General features: G+C 50.2%; 1 protein-coding gene across 1 annotated transcript; it reads right to left on the bottom strand.

Moving 5' to 3' along the window:
• Positions 1 to 6,415: 6,415 nt before the first annotated feature.
• LOC104382959 (suppressor of cytokine signaling 1) lies at positions 6,416 to 7,099 on the bottom strand. Its single transcript, XM_009991017.2, has one exon. The coding sequence runs from the start codon at positions 7,097 to 7,099 to the stop codon at positions 6,416 to 6,418; it is 684 nt and encodes a 227-aa protein (XP_009989319.1).
• Positions 7,100 to 15,783: the final 8,684 nt, after the last annotated feature.

Below are 15,783 nucleotides of genomic sequence, written 5' to 3'. Positions count from 1 at the left end.
CACCTGAGACCAGCTCGAAGGTCAAGCGCTCTGACAGCAAGGGTGGTGTCTGGGGAAAGCAGGTAGCCCAGGAGCCAAAACCCTTCCTTTAAAAGTGCATGCACGTTGTTTTGCTCTGTGTCAGAGGAATCAAACACAGATCTAGTGGGCTGCCGGTGCTATATGGTGTTTTGCACGGCTTTTCTGAAGCCGTTCAGCTCCTTTCTGACACAAGGGTAGTGCGGCTGGGACCCCCTCAAGCCCCGCCCCAACTAGCACAGCTGGGCAGAGCCGTCCCAGCTGTCACCTCAGGCTGATGCTGGCCTCCCCTGATGCCCTCAGCTGACAAGTCAGACTCTCTCACTCGTTCTGGACAACGGTGACATTTTTCTCCCTAGGCAGGTGCTTGCCTCCAGGCGTCACACAGATGTCCCCACTTTTCTGCTCAGGAAAGCTGCAAGGAAGTGGCTGAGGGCTGCGCCCGCTGGGGCTGCCACCAAACCGCTGCTAGGGCACGCAACTGCTCGCTCTGCGGGTGGGCGCTGGGGTCTGCCACGTGCAGACACCCCGTCTGCCTCCAGAGGCCCCAGCTCCATGCGCACACAGAGCTCAGCACCGCTGTCCCCTGCTGAGCTGCTCTTAGCTGGCCTGGGCTGCTCCTTCGGCTGTTGAGCCCAAGACCAAGCTTACACTGGCTTGTTCCTGCACTCCTGCCATAGCAGGTGTGCCCAACGAGGCACAGAGCTCAAAGCTGCACCTGGATCCCACCTCTGCCCTTTTCCCTGGCTCAGTCTTTGCCACTCCAGAGGTGCTCCATTAATCACCATTAATCCCTTTTTGCACCCACATAGAGGTTAGTCTCACCAGTGGCCTGCGGCAGGGACTTCCACAGCTTAGGCTATACGTCCATGAAGAAACGTCTCCTTTTGTTTCTTTTGAGTCCCGCACTGGAGTATTTGCTCTGATGCCTCTTTGTTTTTTCAAGAAAACACACTTACTCGGTCACCTACTCCACGGCATTCAGGCTTCACGATCTCTGCCGCAGACCTCAACCATCTCTTTTCTGGCTGAAAAGTCCCAGTCTGTTGAGCCAGCCCTTACACGGGAAGCGCTTTGGAAATACTCTGCTTCGCCTGAATCAAAATCCCAGCTCTGCCAGCCCCAGCTGAGATCACAAGGCAGCAGGAGCACGTGGAGACCCGGGCGGCTCTGCAGGGAGGCACTGGGAGTTGCAGAGCAGCTCTGCGGCATCTCCCTCTCCTTTGACACTCGCTCTCTCTTTGAACGCTGCCCTTGGCAGCTCTGCCTTTGCACCAAGCAACCAACGGCACAGGGCGGGCAAAAAACTCCAGGGCATGCAGTTATTATGATTTTACAGATGACAAACATCTAAGGAACTGATGCAAAACGAGCTCAATTAGACAAAGCCATCACATTCCCCTAACCAAGGTATCCTTGTAAATCAAGGTTTTGAGCACATTTGAAGGCTAATGATGCAAATACACATTTTGGGAGGGACATCGAGGTAACGGTCCAAGACGAAGACACAGCTGTGTGTACACAGGTTTTATTTTGAAGCTTGCCTACCTAGAAGGAGCTCGTTTCCAAACACCGAGGATGCTCACGTTAATAAATTTTTTGAAATGAGTTTGCACAACTTGTGGTTTTCAGTGAATCCTGATCCATCAAGGCAGATCCCTAATGGCAGTCAGACCCGTATGTCAGAGGTAATCAAGTATTATTACAAGAGCTGCTGGCTCTGGGGCCCCTCCTGTGCACACACATGGGTACATATGGAAGTTATTAACAAGTTTTAGCGAAGGATTTTGGGAAATTAACCCCTGGGGCCCCAGAGTGCTGCTAACAGACAGCTAGTCAGGAGTAGATGAAAAGCAGTTTCCTGCTGGATGCCTGCAGTGTGTTGGGACTGAAATCCAGGCTTCTTGCAGCCTGGTAGAGGAAGCCTCTCTCACAAGGACAAAACTTTTCCACTTCTGCCATTAGGAAGAACAGTTGAAAAAAAACATCTGCGAGGCTGTGTAAGTTTCCTCGACAAACTGAAATGAGTCAGCTGGAGAAATATATAACATAACATATAAAAATGCAAACAATTTTCTTCTATTCCCTGAATGGCGCTCAAGAGGTTTTGAGGAAGCTTGTAATTTCTTTATAAGACCCTTCAGGAGCCACCAAAAGAAACGTTTGGATACAGGCCACCAGGAACTGTTCCTACATGGCAGAGGGATAGGTTCAGAGGCAAGGTGATTAAAGTGAACGTCTCCCACTCGTTAATGAAAGCAGCAGGACGTCATTTGCAGTCACCCTTCAGAAGTAAACTCTTACGGTTTTACCTTGCGTGTATTTTTCTCAAGAGTTTAAAGAAAAAGATTTCTCTTCCAATGTTCAAGCAGAAAATGAAGGCAGACTCTGTAAAGCTGGTCGCAGCCGATGCACTTCTCAAATTCCTGTTCTTTCCAAATTGGTTTCCTTTCTTGCACCAATCCTGATCTGCAAAGTGACCTCTCCTGGGGAATAATGAGGATACTCACCCATAACGTGCTTTAAACTTTCCTAATTTAACAATGCTTGGCAGTCATTCACTGTTTTTCATCCACAGATCTCAAATCGATTCGCTACAGCCCTGCATGGAATTGACTTACTTGTAAGACGGAGACGAGCACTTGCTGTGCAATTAAAAAAAAAATACATAAATGAACAAAATAAAGCAGACTTTATTAAAATCCAAACTATATCCTCCTCCCTTGATGTGCTTTTCCTAAGGCACGATCCCAGCTGCAAATGGGGCTCTTCCGCAGCCCCCAGCCGTACAACCCAAGATGCTTGTTTTCGGCCAAATGAGAACGGTTCACAGCCAGGTCAGAGCAATCCGGTTAGAAAGCTCTTCCCTCAGCAAGCTATAACTGCGGCCATAAACCAGAAGCATTCCTGTGCGCCGTTATAAATGTGGAAGCAATTCGCCCACTCTTTCCCCCCTCCCCAGTTTCTGAAGCAATGGCAGCCGAAATGCCCCAGCAACAACACCCCCAAGGAAGAAAAGGAGCGAGGGGATGGGCAGGGTGCCCAGGGCAGCAGACCTGGTCCTGCTCCTCCTGCAGCGGGCAGAGAGGGCAGGCAGCTGTTTGGCTGACCCCACCGAGGCAGCGGCTTCACCTGTGAGCCAGGGCACAGTCCCAAAACATAGGTGCCCAGAGCCACCTCAGATGCCCGCAGAGGCTGGCAGGGCAGGTGTAGGAGCTACAGGAGACTTGCGCTCTGCCAGAGCTCTGCCCAAAGAGCACTGAGGGTGAGCAACAGGATGCTGCCAGAGACCAGGCCAAATCCATGGCAGCCAGCAGCACTCAGATCACGTGTGTGACCCAGGGGTGATCCACGTGGGGAAAGCAGGAGGGAAGTGGTTTTCCTTCCACCAACATGCCACAGCAGTTGGCTGGCACTGCCACCATCTCAGTCCCTCTTCAGGGGGCTTTGCAGGCACAGCACCTGCAATGACAGCACCATCACCACCACCTCCTCCTCCTCCTGCATGGCGAGTCCCACCTCCCTGCCCTATGAAAATGCAGGACCGTAGAGTTGTTCAGGGGAAGGGACACCAGGAGGTCTCTAGCCCAACCTTTGGCTCACACCAGGGCCAGCTCTGACGTCACACCAGGTTGCTCCAGGCTTGACCCAGCTGGGTCTTGAAACTTTTGAGTGTGGAGACTGTTCCTCTCTGGGCAACCTGCTCCCCAACTGCCCTACCCTGATGGCAAAGGGAGTCTCCTCATAGCCACCCTGGACTTGTTTCCCCTACGTCTGCTATGCACCACTGTGGTGAGTCTGGCTTCTTGCTGACCTCCTCATAGGTACAGGCAGGCTGCTGTTAGGTCCCTCTGAAGCCGTCTCCTCTCCAGCCTGAACAAGCCCGGCTCCCTCAGCCTCTCCTAACAGGGCAAGTGCTCCAGCCCCGTGAGCTTCTTGGGGTCAGCCTGTTCTCCCAATCTCACTGCAATTTATTGCAGTTTTGTTGAACTAGGGAGCCCCAAACTAGATACAATACTCTAACTGGGGTCTAAGGCGTGGTGACGACAGGGAGGTAATCACTCCCCTCGTCTGCTGGTGTGCTCCTGTTAATGCAGCCTAGGATGCAGCTGGCCTTTGCTGCCAGACAGCCCACAGGAAGATTCAGCTTTGCCATCTACCAAGACCCCCAGTTCTTGCATGGGTTACGGTGCCTGGGCTGGGCTGCTTCAGGAGCTGGAGATGTCAATAACCCTGGGCCTCAGAGCGTGTGTTCGAGCACGGGATGCTCAGGGCTGTCCTCTCACGGTGGGCTGAACCTCAGTCCCCTTAGTGACACTGCTTGCGCTAAGGCAGGGCACCCCGACCCTCACCCAGGGCATCACAGCCAGGCTCAGGCATCCAAGGGCTCCAACTCACCACCTCTAATGGACCCAGAGATGACAACAGATGCAATTATCTGCTTAGCTTTTTGCCCTGGCCCTGCACAAGATTACAGCTCCGGCAGCAAGCAACACCCTACCTACATGTCAGCTGCCACCATGCATGCGTACCCTGCAACAGTGAATAACCCCAGCTGGCGCTTTTGTGCTGGGCTGAGAGCCACGGCAGCTGCAGGGCTACCCGGCTGCCCCTGGCTCCCCGAGACCGAAAGGAGCAGGCAGCAGGGAGATGGCCAACACTCCTCTGACACTTATTTAACCACCTCAGTTCGTAAGCCAGTGCCCCATGATAGCAGGCCAGGCACCTTGCCATCAGCAGAGCCAGGCAGGCCCCCAGAGAATAATTCAGAGTGTCTAAGTTGGGCTCCTGCGATGAATCACACTTCGTATCTCTCTCTGCGCTGACTGCACACTTTGGTTCCTCAGATAAGATACTTGAAGCCAAAAGAGCAAATTCAGAGTAATCTCTCCCCACGTTCAGCTTTTTTCCCGGTACAGGTCTGAAGGGGAAAGTCAGCGTGAGCTCAGCAGGCTGCCCACCTGGCTGCGGACCCTTGGCAGCACGCTGGGGGAAGCACCCATGGCGCTTCTCTCTTCTGCCGTGAAACGGTTCGTACCCGATTCACACATCAAATTCTACGGCATCTGAACACGCTTAATTTCTCGTTCTACATTGCTGTTTTCAGTCACTTATTTCAAAGACATCATATCTGCCTGTACCCTTGAAACCAACCATAACGTTATTTAAGCTGACTCTGTTCCTCTCATTTGTACTCATCCTCACCAGTTTGAGTTCACTGATGCTGTGTCCTATTCTAGGATCTTGAATTACTCATGTTTCTTTCAAACACTCAGCACAAATTTTAAGGTACTAACGATACTTCTGAAAATCTCACCCCTACATTTTTAGGATGTATCTTATGTTTAGAAAACTCTTTAGTTGATTACATTGTAGGATGAATGAAGTTGATTGTTCCCAGCTAGGACCATTCACGTATGTCCTGCTTCTGGTCTTTATAACTTGTTTGGTTTCAGTTTGATTGCCATGCCTCGGCACTACACCAGGTTTCCAACACCGCAAGGGAATGAAAATATCACCATGTATTCATTGACTTAAAAAAATCAGTATAAAAACATGTTTATTAAAATTTTAAGAAGTCTTCTATAAAAAATTCTTTGCCTTTTTTGAGGCAAAACCAAATTATCTTTTTATGCTCTGTAGATGGCAGCAGCATACTATCAGATGAGCTTAAGAAGGGGGACTGGATCCCATCTGTTCACACTTTCCCAGGGCAGACCCAACTCTCCAGATCAGGATCACCTCCGCGGGAATACCATGCCCTTAGTATAACATAACTCATCTGCACTCCCAAAAATCTGTTCAAATAAAGCAAAACGCAAAAGCCAGTGAAGCTGCACATATCGTACATGGCTGCAATGGTTCCCCTCTAGTGCAAACACTGGCTTCTGAAGTGGCAGGCATTGCATCCATGCTGCGAGGAGTGAAATGTGCTCTTGCTCCGCCGCGGCTATGTGGGTATCCGGTCGGCACAGGGGTTGCGCCCACTGATGTCCAAGTTGCACTACTGTGGAGGGCTCCGCCGCACCACTTCACGAGGGCAGATTTGCAGCAGAAACGAGCTTAGGCACTTTGGGGTAGAGCAAAACACAGGGCTGACCTGGGAAGACAGGCAACTCACCTTCTTCTCAAGCTTATAAGTTATAAATGGAGCAAAGAGCAAGACCTGGTGGGGAAGAAATCTCTGCTCTTCAGGCTCGCTTTACCCCAGGCATCTCTGGGGAAGGCCAAAGGCTGTGCACGTATAAGGATGCAGCTGTCACAGCCAGCAGGTTTAAGTCCTGCTCCCCCTGTCCTCCCCTTCCTCTCCCAGCAGCCAGTCCAGCCTCACTGGCGTGGCGTGCGACCCACCAACGCAGCCACGTAACAGGCACCTCTGTCTCCCACACGCACGCCATCATCTCCCAGACCCAGACGGAGAGGGTCTGGGGACAACGCTCCCCTCCGACCCTCCGGTTTCGCCCGGGAGTGAGGGCACCTTCTCCCTTGGGCGCATCCCTGAGGAGCCCCCAAGCCCTGCTCCATTGTCCGTTGTGGTGCCAGCAGGCAGCCTCCGGCAGCACAGTTCTCGCAGTGTGGGCACTGCCCGGCGGCTCCGGCACAAGGGCTCAGAGAACACCAGAGGGGTTCCCCCCATCTCATCAAAGTGCAAGGGATTGTTCCGGGTCCCTGCCACCACCAGCTCCAGCAGCCGGACCACGCAGTCCGAAAACCAGTTCTTCAGGCGAAAGTAGCCCTCTTGGAAAGAGATTCTGAGGCTGACGGGCCCTGTCGGCATCCGTACGCTCAGGCTGAACAAGCAGTTCCCCTGTGAGCTGTCCCGCACCAAGTAGGTCCCAACGGGCTCTTGCTGGAGCTTGGCGTGAGCCTCCCCCACAGACAAGGGGCCCCAGTAGAAGTCGCTGGCCTGGAGGATATTGAGGGATCGCTCCAGGACCTCCCACTCACAGCTGCGAAACATCCGGAAACGCGCAGGCAAGCTGGGGGGCGCGGGGCTGGGGAGAACGCTCCGATGCTGCCTTTGCGGATGAGAAACAGTGGTGTGCGTGTTGTGCAGATCATCTGGCCTCCCTCTGATCATTTCTCAAAGAGCCCATGGATCCTGGAAAGATGCTGCCTTTACCATGCTTCCTCCTTTGCATCCAGCCTGCAGGACAGAAGGAAAGTGAGGCAAACCCAATACCTTCTTCTAACAGGGCAAGTGAAGACAATTCACAAGGAAGAAAGACCAGGAAGGGTACCAGAGAAGGTACCAAGGAGCTACAGTATGTCACCAACCTCCAGCTGCAGGGACAACCAAGGATATACGTGCAGGAAGGGCTCCATCAGGGTTCCTCCTCAGCACAGGGCAGCACCTTAGAGAGCGCTGCATCCATTAGAGTTCTGAGATTCACAGCCAGGGCTTTCTTTCCCCAGCACAGCCTTCAGCAGGCTGGTTTGAACTTTGCAGATCTCAGGATTTCGAGATTTCCTTCTGTTGGATGTTTAGGGGCTTTTCAGAGTGGCCTTGAGACTGGCAAGAGGAAATGACACCTCAAATCAGAAGGGAAAAATTTCCCAAAGCAGGAAAGCATCATTCCCTTTGTCATTCAGTGAAAGGTGGAAAGGTTTCCCGCGCCTCTTCAACCCTTTCTCTCTCAAAAGGACAGACAACAGGATTTAGAAGAAGCAGAAGATGGGAACGAGTCTTTCCCATCAAACTCCATGAACCACTCCCTCATCCCAGGACATGCCTGTTTCACTGCATCAGGAGAAAGCAAAGGTCTCGGATCAAGACCCCTTCAAGAAACATTACACCATCCAAGACTCCTTCAAGAAACATTACACCATCAACTTCAGGGCCAGGACTGTCACGAATGAGGTCACTTAGTGCCAATACCAGACACTGATGACATCCCAGGGATGGTTCTCCTCAGGCCCTTCCAGCCTCTTAAATTCTGTTTCTGCCAGAGGTACCTCTGCCCCGGCCAGCAGACAATGCTGCCCTCTCCCAGTCACTGTCCTTCACTCATGTGCTGCGTTCAAAGTGCCCTCCCTTACTGTCATGACCCTGCTCATCTCCTGCACCTCGTAGTATCACCAGGCTGTCTTTTTTTCAGAAATGCAAATTCCTAGAACCAGTGTTGCCAGGAGCCATCCAAGTAATTTCAATTTTATAAAAAAACACATAGTCTGCATGTGTGTGTGTGTATATATATACACATAAACATAAAAACCACAGCCCCAAGCCAGAGGCTCATTCTTTGTGAGAAGCTGAGCTGTTACATACCACTTCCCCAGGCCTGACAAGTCAGTAGCTCACCGCCAAACCCTGCCCTCGGTCCCTTGACATACTCCATTAACCCAGTCACACTCGCTGACAGCACAGCCGTGCTGGGAGCAGAACAGACTGCTGACACACAGCCTGCAGCGGAGGAAAAAATGTGCTTCTCTGTGTCCGGCAGTCCCAACCCCAGACTCACAGGAGTATCAGGGCTCGCGGCAGGCAGGCAGCCTCCCAGGGAACATGTAGGGACTTGCGGAGGGCTTGTTCTGGAGGGAGAGCTTTAGGTTAGGCTTAGCTCCTTGCGAGGTTCCCCTCATCTCGCAATCTCTGCCAGCTATCCAAAAGCCTCGCACTCCTTTCGGTGCTCGTGGCAGCTGGGCAGCGGCGTGGAGCCCGATCTGCGCCCAGGGAAAGGACGTGGAGCAGCAGGGTCAAACGTCTTTCCCTCACATGGGCACAGTAGTTTTCGAAAGGAGGCATCTGCCCGGCAATGCCTTGCCTACAGTCATTTCTTCTCTCCTAACATCCCTCTCAATACCTAACAGTAATAGCAATAATGTAGTTGTCAGGCACGTCTCCACACATAGAGCCATAAACACCCTTTCCAAAAGCAGCCTGGGAAGCTTCTCTAGTTTCTAGCCCTACGATTTGCAGTCCACAAGCCACTAAGGTCCCTGGTACCGCTCTGAATGTGACCGATCCTGCCCTTTAGCTACGTGTCACTGCGGGAGGGAAATTCCGCAATTAGAGAAAGGTAGGAGGGGTAGGAAGGAGTTAATCAAGTTGGGTTTTTTCTTTTCCATTCAAAAAAAAAAAAAGGCAGCAGTTGAAAGCTGCTCAGATGGTTCAGCAAGTCAGAATAAATCTTAGGGGAAGTTGATTTAGTGAGCAGAATGCAAGTAAACACAGCCACCACGTGCTGCGACTAGGGTCGTCTATCGCCACCAAAAACTCAGCACTGCAGGCACCACGAGAAGTTGCCAGCATCTCTGTCCCTTTCCTTCTCCTCTCTGCTGGGTGAGGAAGCTATAGAGCCCTCTGTCATTAGCTACTATACAAAAAGAAGGTCATACTCCTGCCAGATGCCTCCGGGGCTGCAGCTATAGCCTCCACAGGAGTGAGGAGGAGCCTTGCTTCCACCAGCAGCCACTCTTCCCAAAAAGCAATTTCTCTTGGGTCCAAACGATAATTTTGCCAATCTCTTGGGTCTAGGTTGGAAAATGAATTCAAGCAGGAAAACAGAAGCAGGCAGCTGCCTTTCATTTCCAGGCTAGTTTTAAAAATAACAAACAAACAGATAATTTGTTTAAGGCTGCAGATGCTATTTGACAGAAAAAAAAAAAAAACTTGTTTGTCCCAGTTTTCAACCTTGAGTCATTCTCCCAAGTCCTTTAAGGAAAATCCACTGCTACTAGAAGTCTGACTGACTAAGAACTGAGACTGTGTCATTGTTTCGAATTCAAAATAAATGCAAAAATAGCACCCTCCCAATTTGTTAACTCGGTTTGAAATCTACATATGGGTCAGAGCCTCAGACAGCGTGAATTTATTTAGCTTCAGTGACCCGTTTCCAACAGATGACTGCCTGGTCTGCAGTGCAGTATTAGTTATATTAATATTAGCTCTACAAGTGCTTCCTGATATTACCATTAAGGTTCACTTTTAATGGGTCAACAGGTCCTCGAGGTACATGGCCTCCTACATCAAGGAGGATGAGCAGACTCTCAGGATTAGGAATAAGCCAGGCCAAGGGTATAATGAAGTACACATGCATAATTAGTTCTGCTTCTGATTTGCCACACCACGGTTTGCTTTCTCTCCCTCCCTCAAAAAAAAGCCCAAAAAACCCCAACGCCCAAACACATTTCTACCTCCCTACTGCTGGATGGTCAGAACAGAGCTTGCAGCCAAAGCGACATACTCTAAAAAGCTGGCGTCCCGCTAATTAAAAGGCTGGATAAGTTTCCCCAGACCTTCCGATTTACTGCAAGTTCAAGAGCTTTTTAAAATAAGTGCTCTTGACACAGGGCATTCTGCTTTCCTCCTCGCTCGCTATCCAAGCAAAGCAGCGTGTTTCCTATAAGGAGACAATTCTAGTAAACTAGGGGACTCTGTGCAGCCTCTGGTGTCAGCCAAGCTAGCCCTGCACCCTGGGGCTTAACAAATCTGGCACGTTCAACAAGTACTCAGCTGTGATGCGTTCTTCCATTCTTCCTCCAGGACACTTGAAAGAGCTCACCTCTTTATATTTACCATCCATAGGGATGAATTTCTGGATATCAGGCCTGGAAGTGGTCCAGATTCAAAAGCTCCAATGTGGCACGTCCCAGTTTTTGCAAAGCTTTACTGAAGAGCAGATCCATCCTTTGAAAAGACAAGAGACATCCATCAAACAGGTGACTAAGTCCATTAGTTTGCCATAATGTGGATGTACAACAAATCTGGGGACAGGTTGTCTCTCTCAACTTCTTTGACCTGTATTATTGTAGAAACACGTATACAGCACTTCAGACAGCAATAGAGACAACGGATTACTGTTGTGTTGTTATTGCTATTATTGCTACTTCCAAAGCCATGAGCTGATTAAGTCCAGACAGCTCATGGATGGCTTAAGGACAAATGCAAAGACCATGAGGTTGCCATCATCTTCAGGAAGCAAGAACCATAAAACCCAAATGTTAGAGATGACGGCAACAGGAACAAGCTTTAGGATTTGGAACAGCAAACTCAAACTTGTGCTCAATGCAATGCACAACTATTTAGAGTATCTTATCTGAAACAGGCCAAGTAGCCATTCGTTGCTACACTACCTGAATAACGACCCAGTCCATTCTGGCCTACGCTCTCCTGCCCCACTTCCCTGGCTCTCCAGGTTTTTCTCTCTCACCTCACAGATGGAAACTAAACCTGCTCATATGGTGGAGCAGCAGACCACCACTTGTGCAATCACATGTCTGTCAGCGGATCTATCAGCAAGCTGAAAAGACAACCCCAGCTTTCTGCACGCCTTTCAGACACAGTCCTGTAAGGCTTCATTTACATCTAAGCTCCGTTACCCAACATCACTTCTATGTGTTCCTCCGAGCCGAGCCCGGACCAGGCACATACCCCACCAGTCCTGCTGACTCGCAGCTAGCAGAACAGCGGCAATTCCCAGCGCAGTTAGATGGAGGCTGGGATAATTTGGGAAAGCTCTTCCTGAGGCACCCTGCAAGCCCTTGCAGCAGCGTCCCCATCGCAGCCAGCAGAGCCTGAGCAGACATCTCATGCTTGCACGTCTGCATCCCACAGAAACATGCTGCCTACTGATTTGTGGCTAGATAGAATGTTTCAAAGGAAAGCTCCAGCCAACGTCTGGAAGAGAAACCTCCCTGGTAAGAGCCAAGCACGCAGCACTGTGTTTTAACGGCGGGCCAGCCTGCTTCCCACGGTCGCCACTGTCTGCCACACACTGCCACCAGTTTACACCACGCCGTCACCGCCACGGTGCATGGCCGTACAGTCACGCCAATGCCCCTTGTCGCCAGCACCCTACGACGGCCAAGGCGACTGGGGATGATCCAGAAATGGCTCGCGGAGGGGGAAAGGAAAGGCAGGAGAGGCACAGACAGACGAGCACCAAGGGGCACAGAGGGAGCTGTGGTTAGGCGAGGAATGCGGCGCAGCTCAGCTAAGAGGACCAACATTAATCACAGCCAGTTTCTCCAGCACAAAGCAGGCCTAGGAGACCTTGCTGTTCCCTCTGTCTTTTATGCCACAGCTATAAATAGGGTTTGATGTGAAGTTGCCATTATGCCTGACACGTGAGGGAATACGTGGAAAAAAGGAAAAAAAAAAACAACAAACAAAACACACCACATATACATGTACGCAACCCAAACCAAAATCATGTTTCCCTATAAGACCAGTATTCAACAAGGATGCAATATAAAAAAAAAAATATATATATATATAAATAATATATTTTAGAAGTCAAGGCAGCACACACACTGTGACAGTTCCTACCCCCAGGCAGTAGAGATGCCAAGCAAGAGGATCCTGCATGCATGCTCTGGGAACCAGCTGCTGGAGACCTTGCAAGAGGACTGGTCTTATCAAACCCTTCCCAAGATTTCAGGGTTGAAGAACATACTTCATAAACCCATTAATAACTTCTCATGGATCTGATACTTAGGTGTTGTACTTCATACATTTTTCTATGACATTCACATTCTGCATTAACACGACACTTTGCTGATACAGGCTAAAAGGTTTTTAACCCAAGAAAACCCACCAGACAGTGTGATGTGCGCCAAATACTCTTCAAGGCAGGGTAGTCCACAAGCATGTTTGGTTTCTGCATAACATGCTTTGAGAAAAAAAAAAAGGAAGGTGACAGTTTACACGGAAAGCGAATTGCTTTTGCTGTATTAATTGAAAGAGCTGGCAGAAAGAGCCCATTTTCAGGGTCTCCTCCTCACACCTGGAAATACTATGCACATTCAGAACTACTTTCAAATGAAACAGCCCGTTCCTAGTAGAAATAGCCCAGTGTGAAACTGTAATCCTGCTGTTTCAGAATAACAGAGAAGCCACATCGCTTCCCTGAACTTGAAGGCTGCTGTGCAGTAGCCACAAGCAACTATAGCCTGTTTCACAGCAAGTAAAACTACCAACTGACTTCTGGCAAAGACAGCTTCTGTTGGAGACTGAATTACTTTCCCCTCTCCCTGTAACTGGGTAAAAGAGAATTAAAAAAAAAAAAACTTAGAAAAAGGAAATCAGTAGGGGTTGTTGCTAAGTTTCAAAGCTGCAACTGAGGCTATCTTGCCATGGTTTAAGGAAAGAGAGTTGTTGCTCCTTACCAAAAATGCTGTTGCGTTGGCCAGAGGTAAGCAAGGGAAGCCCAGTCACGCTGCTTCTGACCCTTGCAGATTCACAGCAAGCAGCCAACCCTGGGAATGTTGGTGCCGCAGAACTATAGGAAGCCTCAGCCCTGTGCTCAGCCATGGAACACAGCCTCCATGAGGCTGCCTTGCCTTCCTTCCCACCCCACCAGCTGGGAAAGCAGCTGGCTGGGAAGGCAGCCGGGGCTCTCTCCAGTTTGGGTGCAGAAATGAGGAGATGGGGAGAAAGCAAGATGAGGATGAGGAAAGAGACCAAAACACCAGTCTCTCATGGTTCTCTATCGGAAATGCTCTGTCCTGTCTCCCAGTCCAGAGGAATCAGTGGGAAGGGGGTGGCGATGCCCAGGACTGCATCCTCGCCCTCAGTCAGGGCAAAGCTCTGCATCCACCTGTCACGGCTCCTCAGCCTTGCCAGCTTCCCCATCCCCAGACCAGCAGCACAGGTACGTTTCCTCCGTTCCAGCCTCTCTCAGCTAAATTGACTTTTTTCAGTTGTTCCAGCACCAGCACCCTGTTTGAGGAAATGAGTAAATCCTGAGAAGCAAAGGCCATCAGCAGTCCCTGCAATGGCCGTGGCCTCTTATCAAAACCATCGCAGTTAGCAGAAAGGAATTCAAAGAAGCAGCTAACTCTAAGAAATGAGCGGTGTCTGCAGCTAAAACTGGTTCAGTATCATGATCAGAACTAGGATTTTAGAGAAGACTCCCAGGCGCTTAACCAACACGAGCCAGAGCACAGAGGAGAGACCCTCCCTTGGCTCTTAAGAAGGACCAGCTTCAGAAGACGTGAGGGGCCTCTGAGCAGTACACCATTTACCTAACCTTCAGAGGAAGGGGCGAGGGTCACAGAGCACAAATGCACCACAACGCTGAGTTTTATAACGGGGGATTTCCGACACACAAAATAAAGAAACTAGTCCTGAGAGTCAAAAGTGAAAAGAAAAAAAAAAATAAGTCATGAGAGGTTATTTAGGAAATCTTAAAGTCACAGAGCGCACAGACTTCCCACAAACGATGGAGGAGAGGCAGTGCCTGGATCAGAGGACAGGCTCAAGGGACAACACGGGTCACACTGCAGGTAGTAGCTGCTGTAGGTGCGACAGCTTGCAAGGGCCTCTGCCATGGATCAGAGGTACCAAACACACACACTACAAAAAACACAGTCCCTGCCCAAATCTCTCTACAACCTCAATAATCCTCCAGAAGATGAAAAGCTAACCCTGGTGGAGCCGACATAAAAGAATATAAATTACTGACAGTAGGGAGCAAATTTACATGAGGATGGCAGTCATGAAACTGGGACAGTAGGTAGCCAAGATAAACAAAACAAAAACCAGAAAAAAAATGGCATTTTCAGTTTATCAAAAGCAGAAAACCTCTGGTGGAATCATTTAGTTCACTGGGATACCAGCAACTGGGGACAAGGACACTGCAGAAAAGCTATATAAGCAAGCAGATTTTTTTTTTTTTCTTGCACAGGATGCTGAGGAGATTCCCCAATATTTAATGCTATTTAACCTGAAGCGGGGGAAGTGGGTGCTCTATCAGAAGAGATTGGGAAAAGTGACATTAAAGAGCAGAAAATCAGTGGGACACAGTGGACTATACCTAGGGATTTTGAAGGAATTTGGAAATGGCTGGTTAAGATGCAAAGAGAGGTGCTCTCTCAATCAAATCAGCTGCCACTACCAATTGCCAGAGGGCTGCAATTGTTGTAAGGAACATTTTTTTGACAGGCACTGCTAAGGCAGGAGAAGCACACGGCTACCTGACTGTGGGGGAGAGGTAATCCCTGGTAGTGCTTTTCATCAGGAAGACAGTATCTGAAGCAGCAACAGCTGCCAGGACATGCCTTACGCTTCCCTAAAGCCTCCACGCCAGAAGCACGCCAAAAAACGAGACGCGGTGCGCGAGGTGAAGAGCCAGCAGCACCTCAGGACCTGTAAAGCAAATGGACAGAAGATAAGGAGAATCTGCGCTCCGGGGTGATGGGAGGTATAAAAGAGGTGTCCTGAGGAAACCAAGGCATTTCAGCCCCTGTACATCTGATCACCTCTCTGCCACCCTCCCAGCCACTGTTGTCTTCTCCCTGGATGGACCCAGTCCTCTTTGCAGAGCGTCCCTCTCCATGACAAGTCGGGAGGTACAAGCAGCCCAAAGCCTCCCCCAGCCCAGGTGCGAGCAGCTCCTTCCCCCTACCCGTGCAAACACACACCTTGACCCAGGTCCCTTTCTGGAAACCATCTCCCTGTCTTCAAGCTGCCATTGCCCACGACACCTCAAACACCAGCCCCAACCTCACCCCACAGCAGGCAGCTTCCAGCCTCGTCTCACTTCAATCCAGGCAGCTAGCCAGAAAAGGGGTGAGCCCCCTCCGTCGCCTTCCCAGGGCAAACAGTGACAAAATCACTTCACTCTCTGCAGACCAGAGGAGTAAAAGGTCACCAAAATTCGGCAGGCTGGCAAGCACCAGGAAGCCAGCTGAGACTCTGTCCTCACAAAGGCAAGTGGATGCTCGATGCAAACTTGTGGGAAAACAAACTGGGTCTATATTTTGAAGAGCGATAAATTTAAGTGGCACAGCTGATGAAGGAGCCGAGTAACCGTTCTGAGA

Source organism: Tauraco erythrolophus, chromosome 4 (genome assembly GCF_009769465.1).
Source record: "Tauraco erythrolophus isolate bTauEry1 chromosome 4, bTauEry1.pri, whole genome shotgun sequence".
Taxonomy (NCBI): Eukaryota; Metazoa; Chordata; class Aves; order Musophagiformes; family Musophagidae; genus Tauraco; species Tauraco erythrolophus.
Note: the sequence above shows the minus strand (reverse complement) of the source record. Positions and strands in the feature narration are given on the sequence as shown.

Excerpts from the sequence above, each read along its gene's own strand:
- LOC104382959 (XM_009991017.2), bottom strand. The coding sequence starts at position 7,099 with ATGATCAGAGGGAGGCCAGATGATCTGCACAACACGCACACCACTGTT.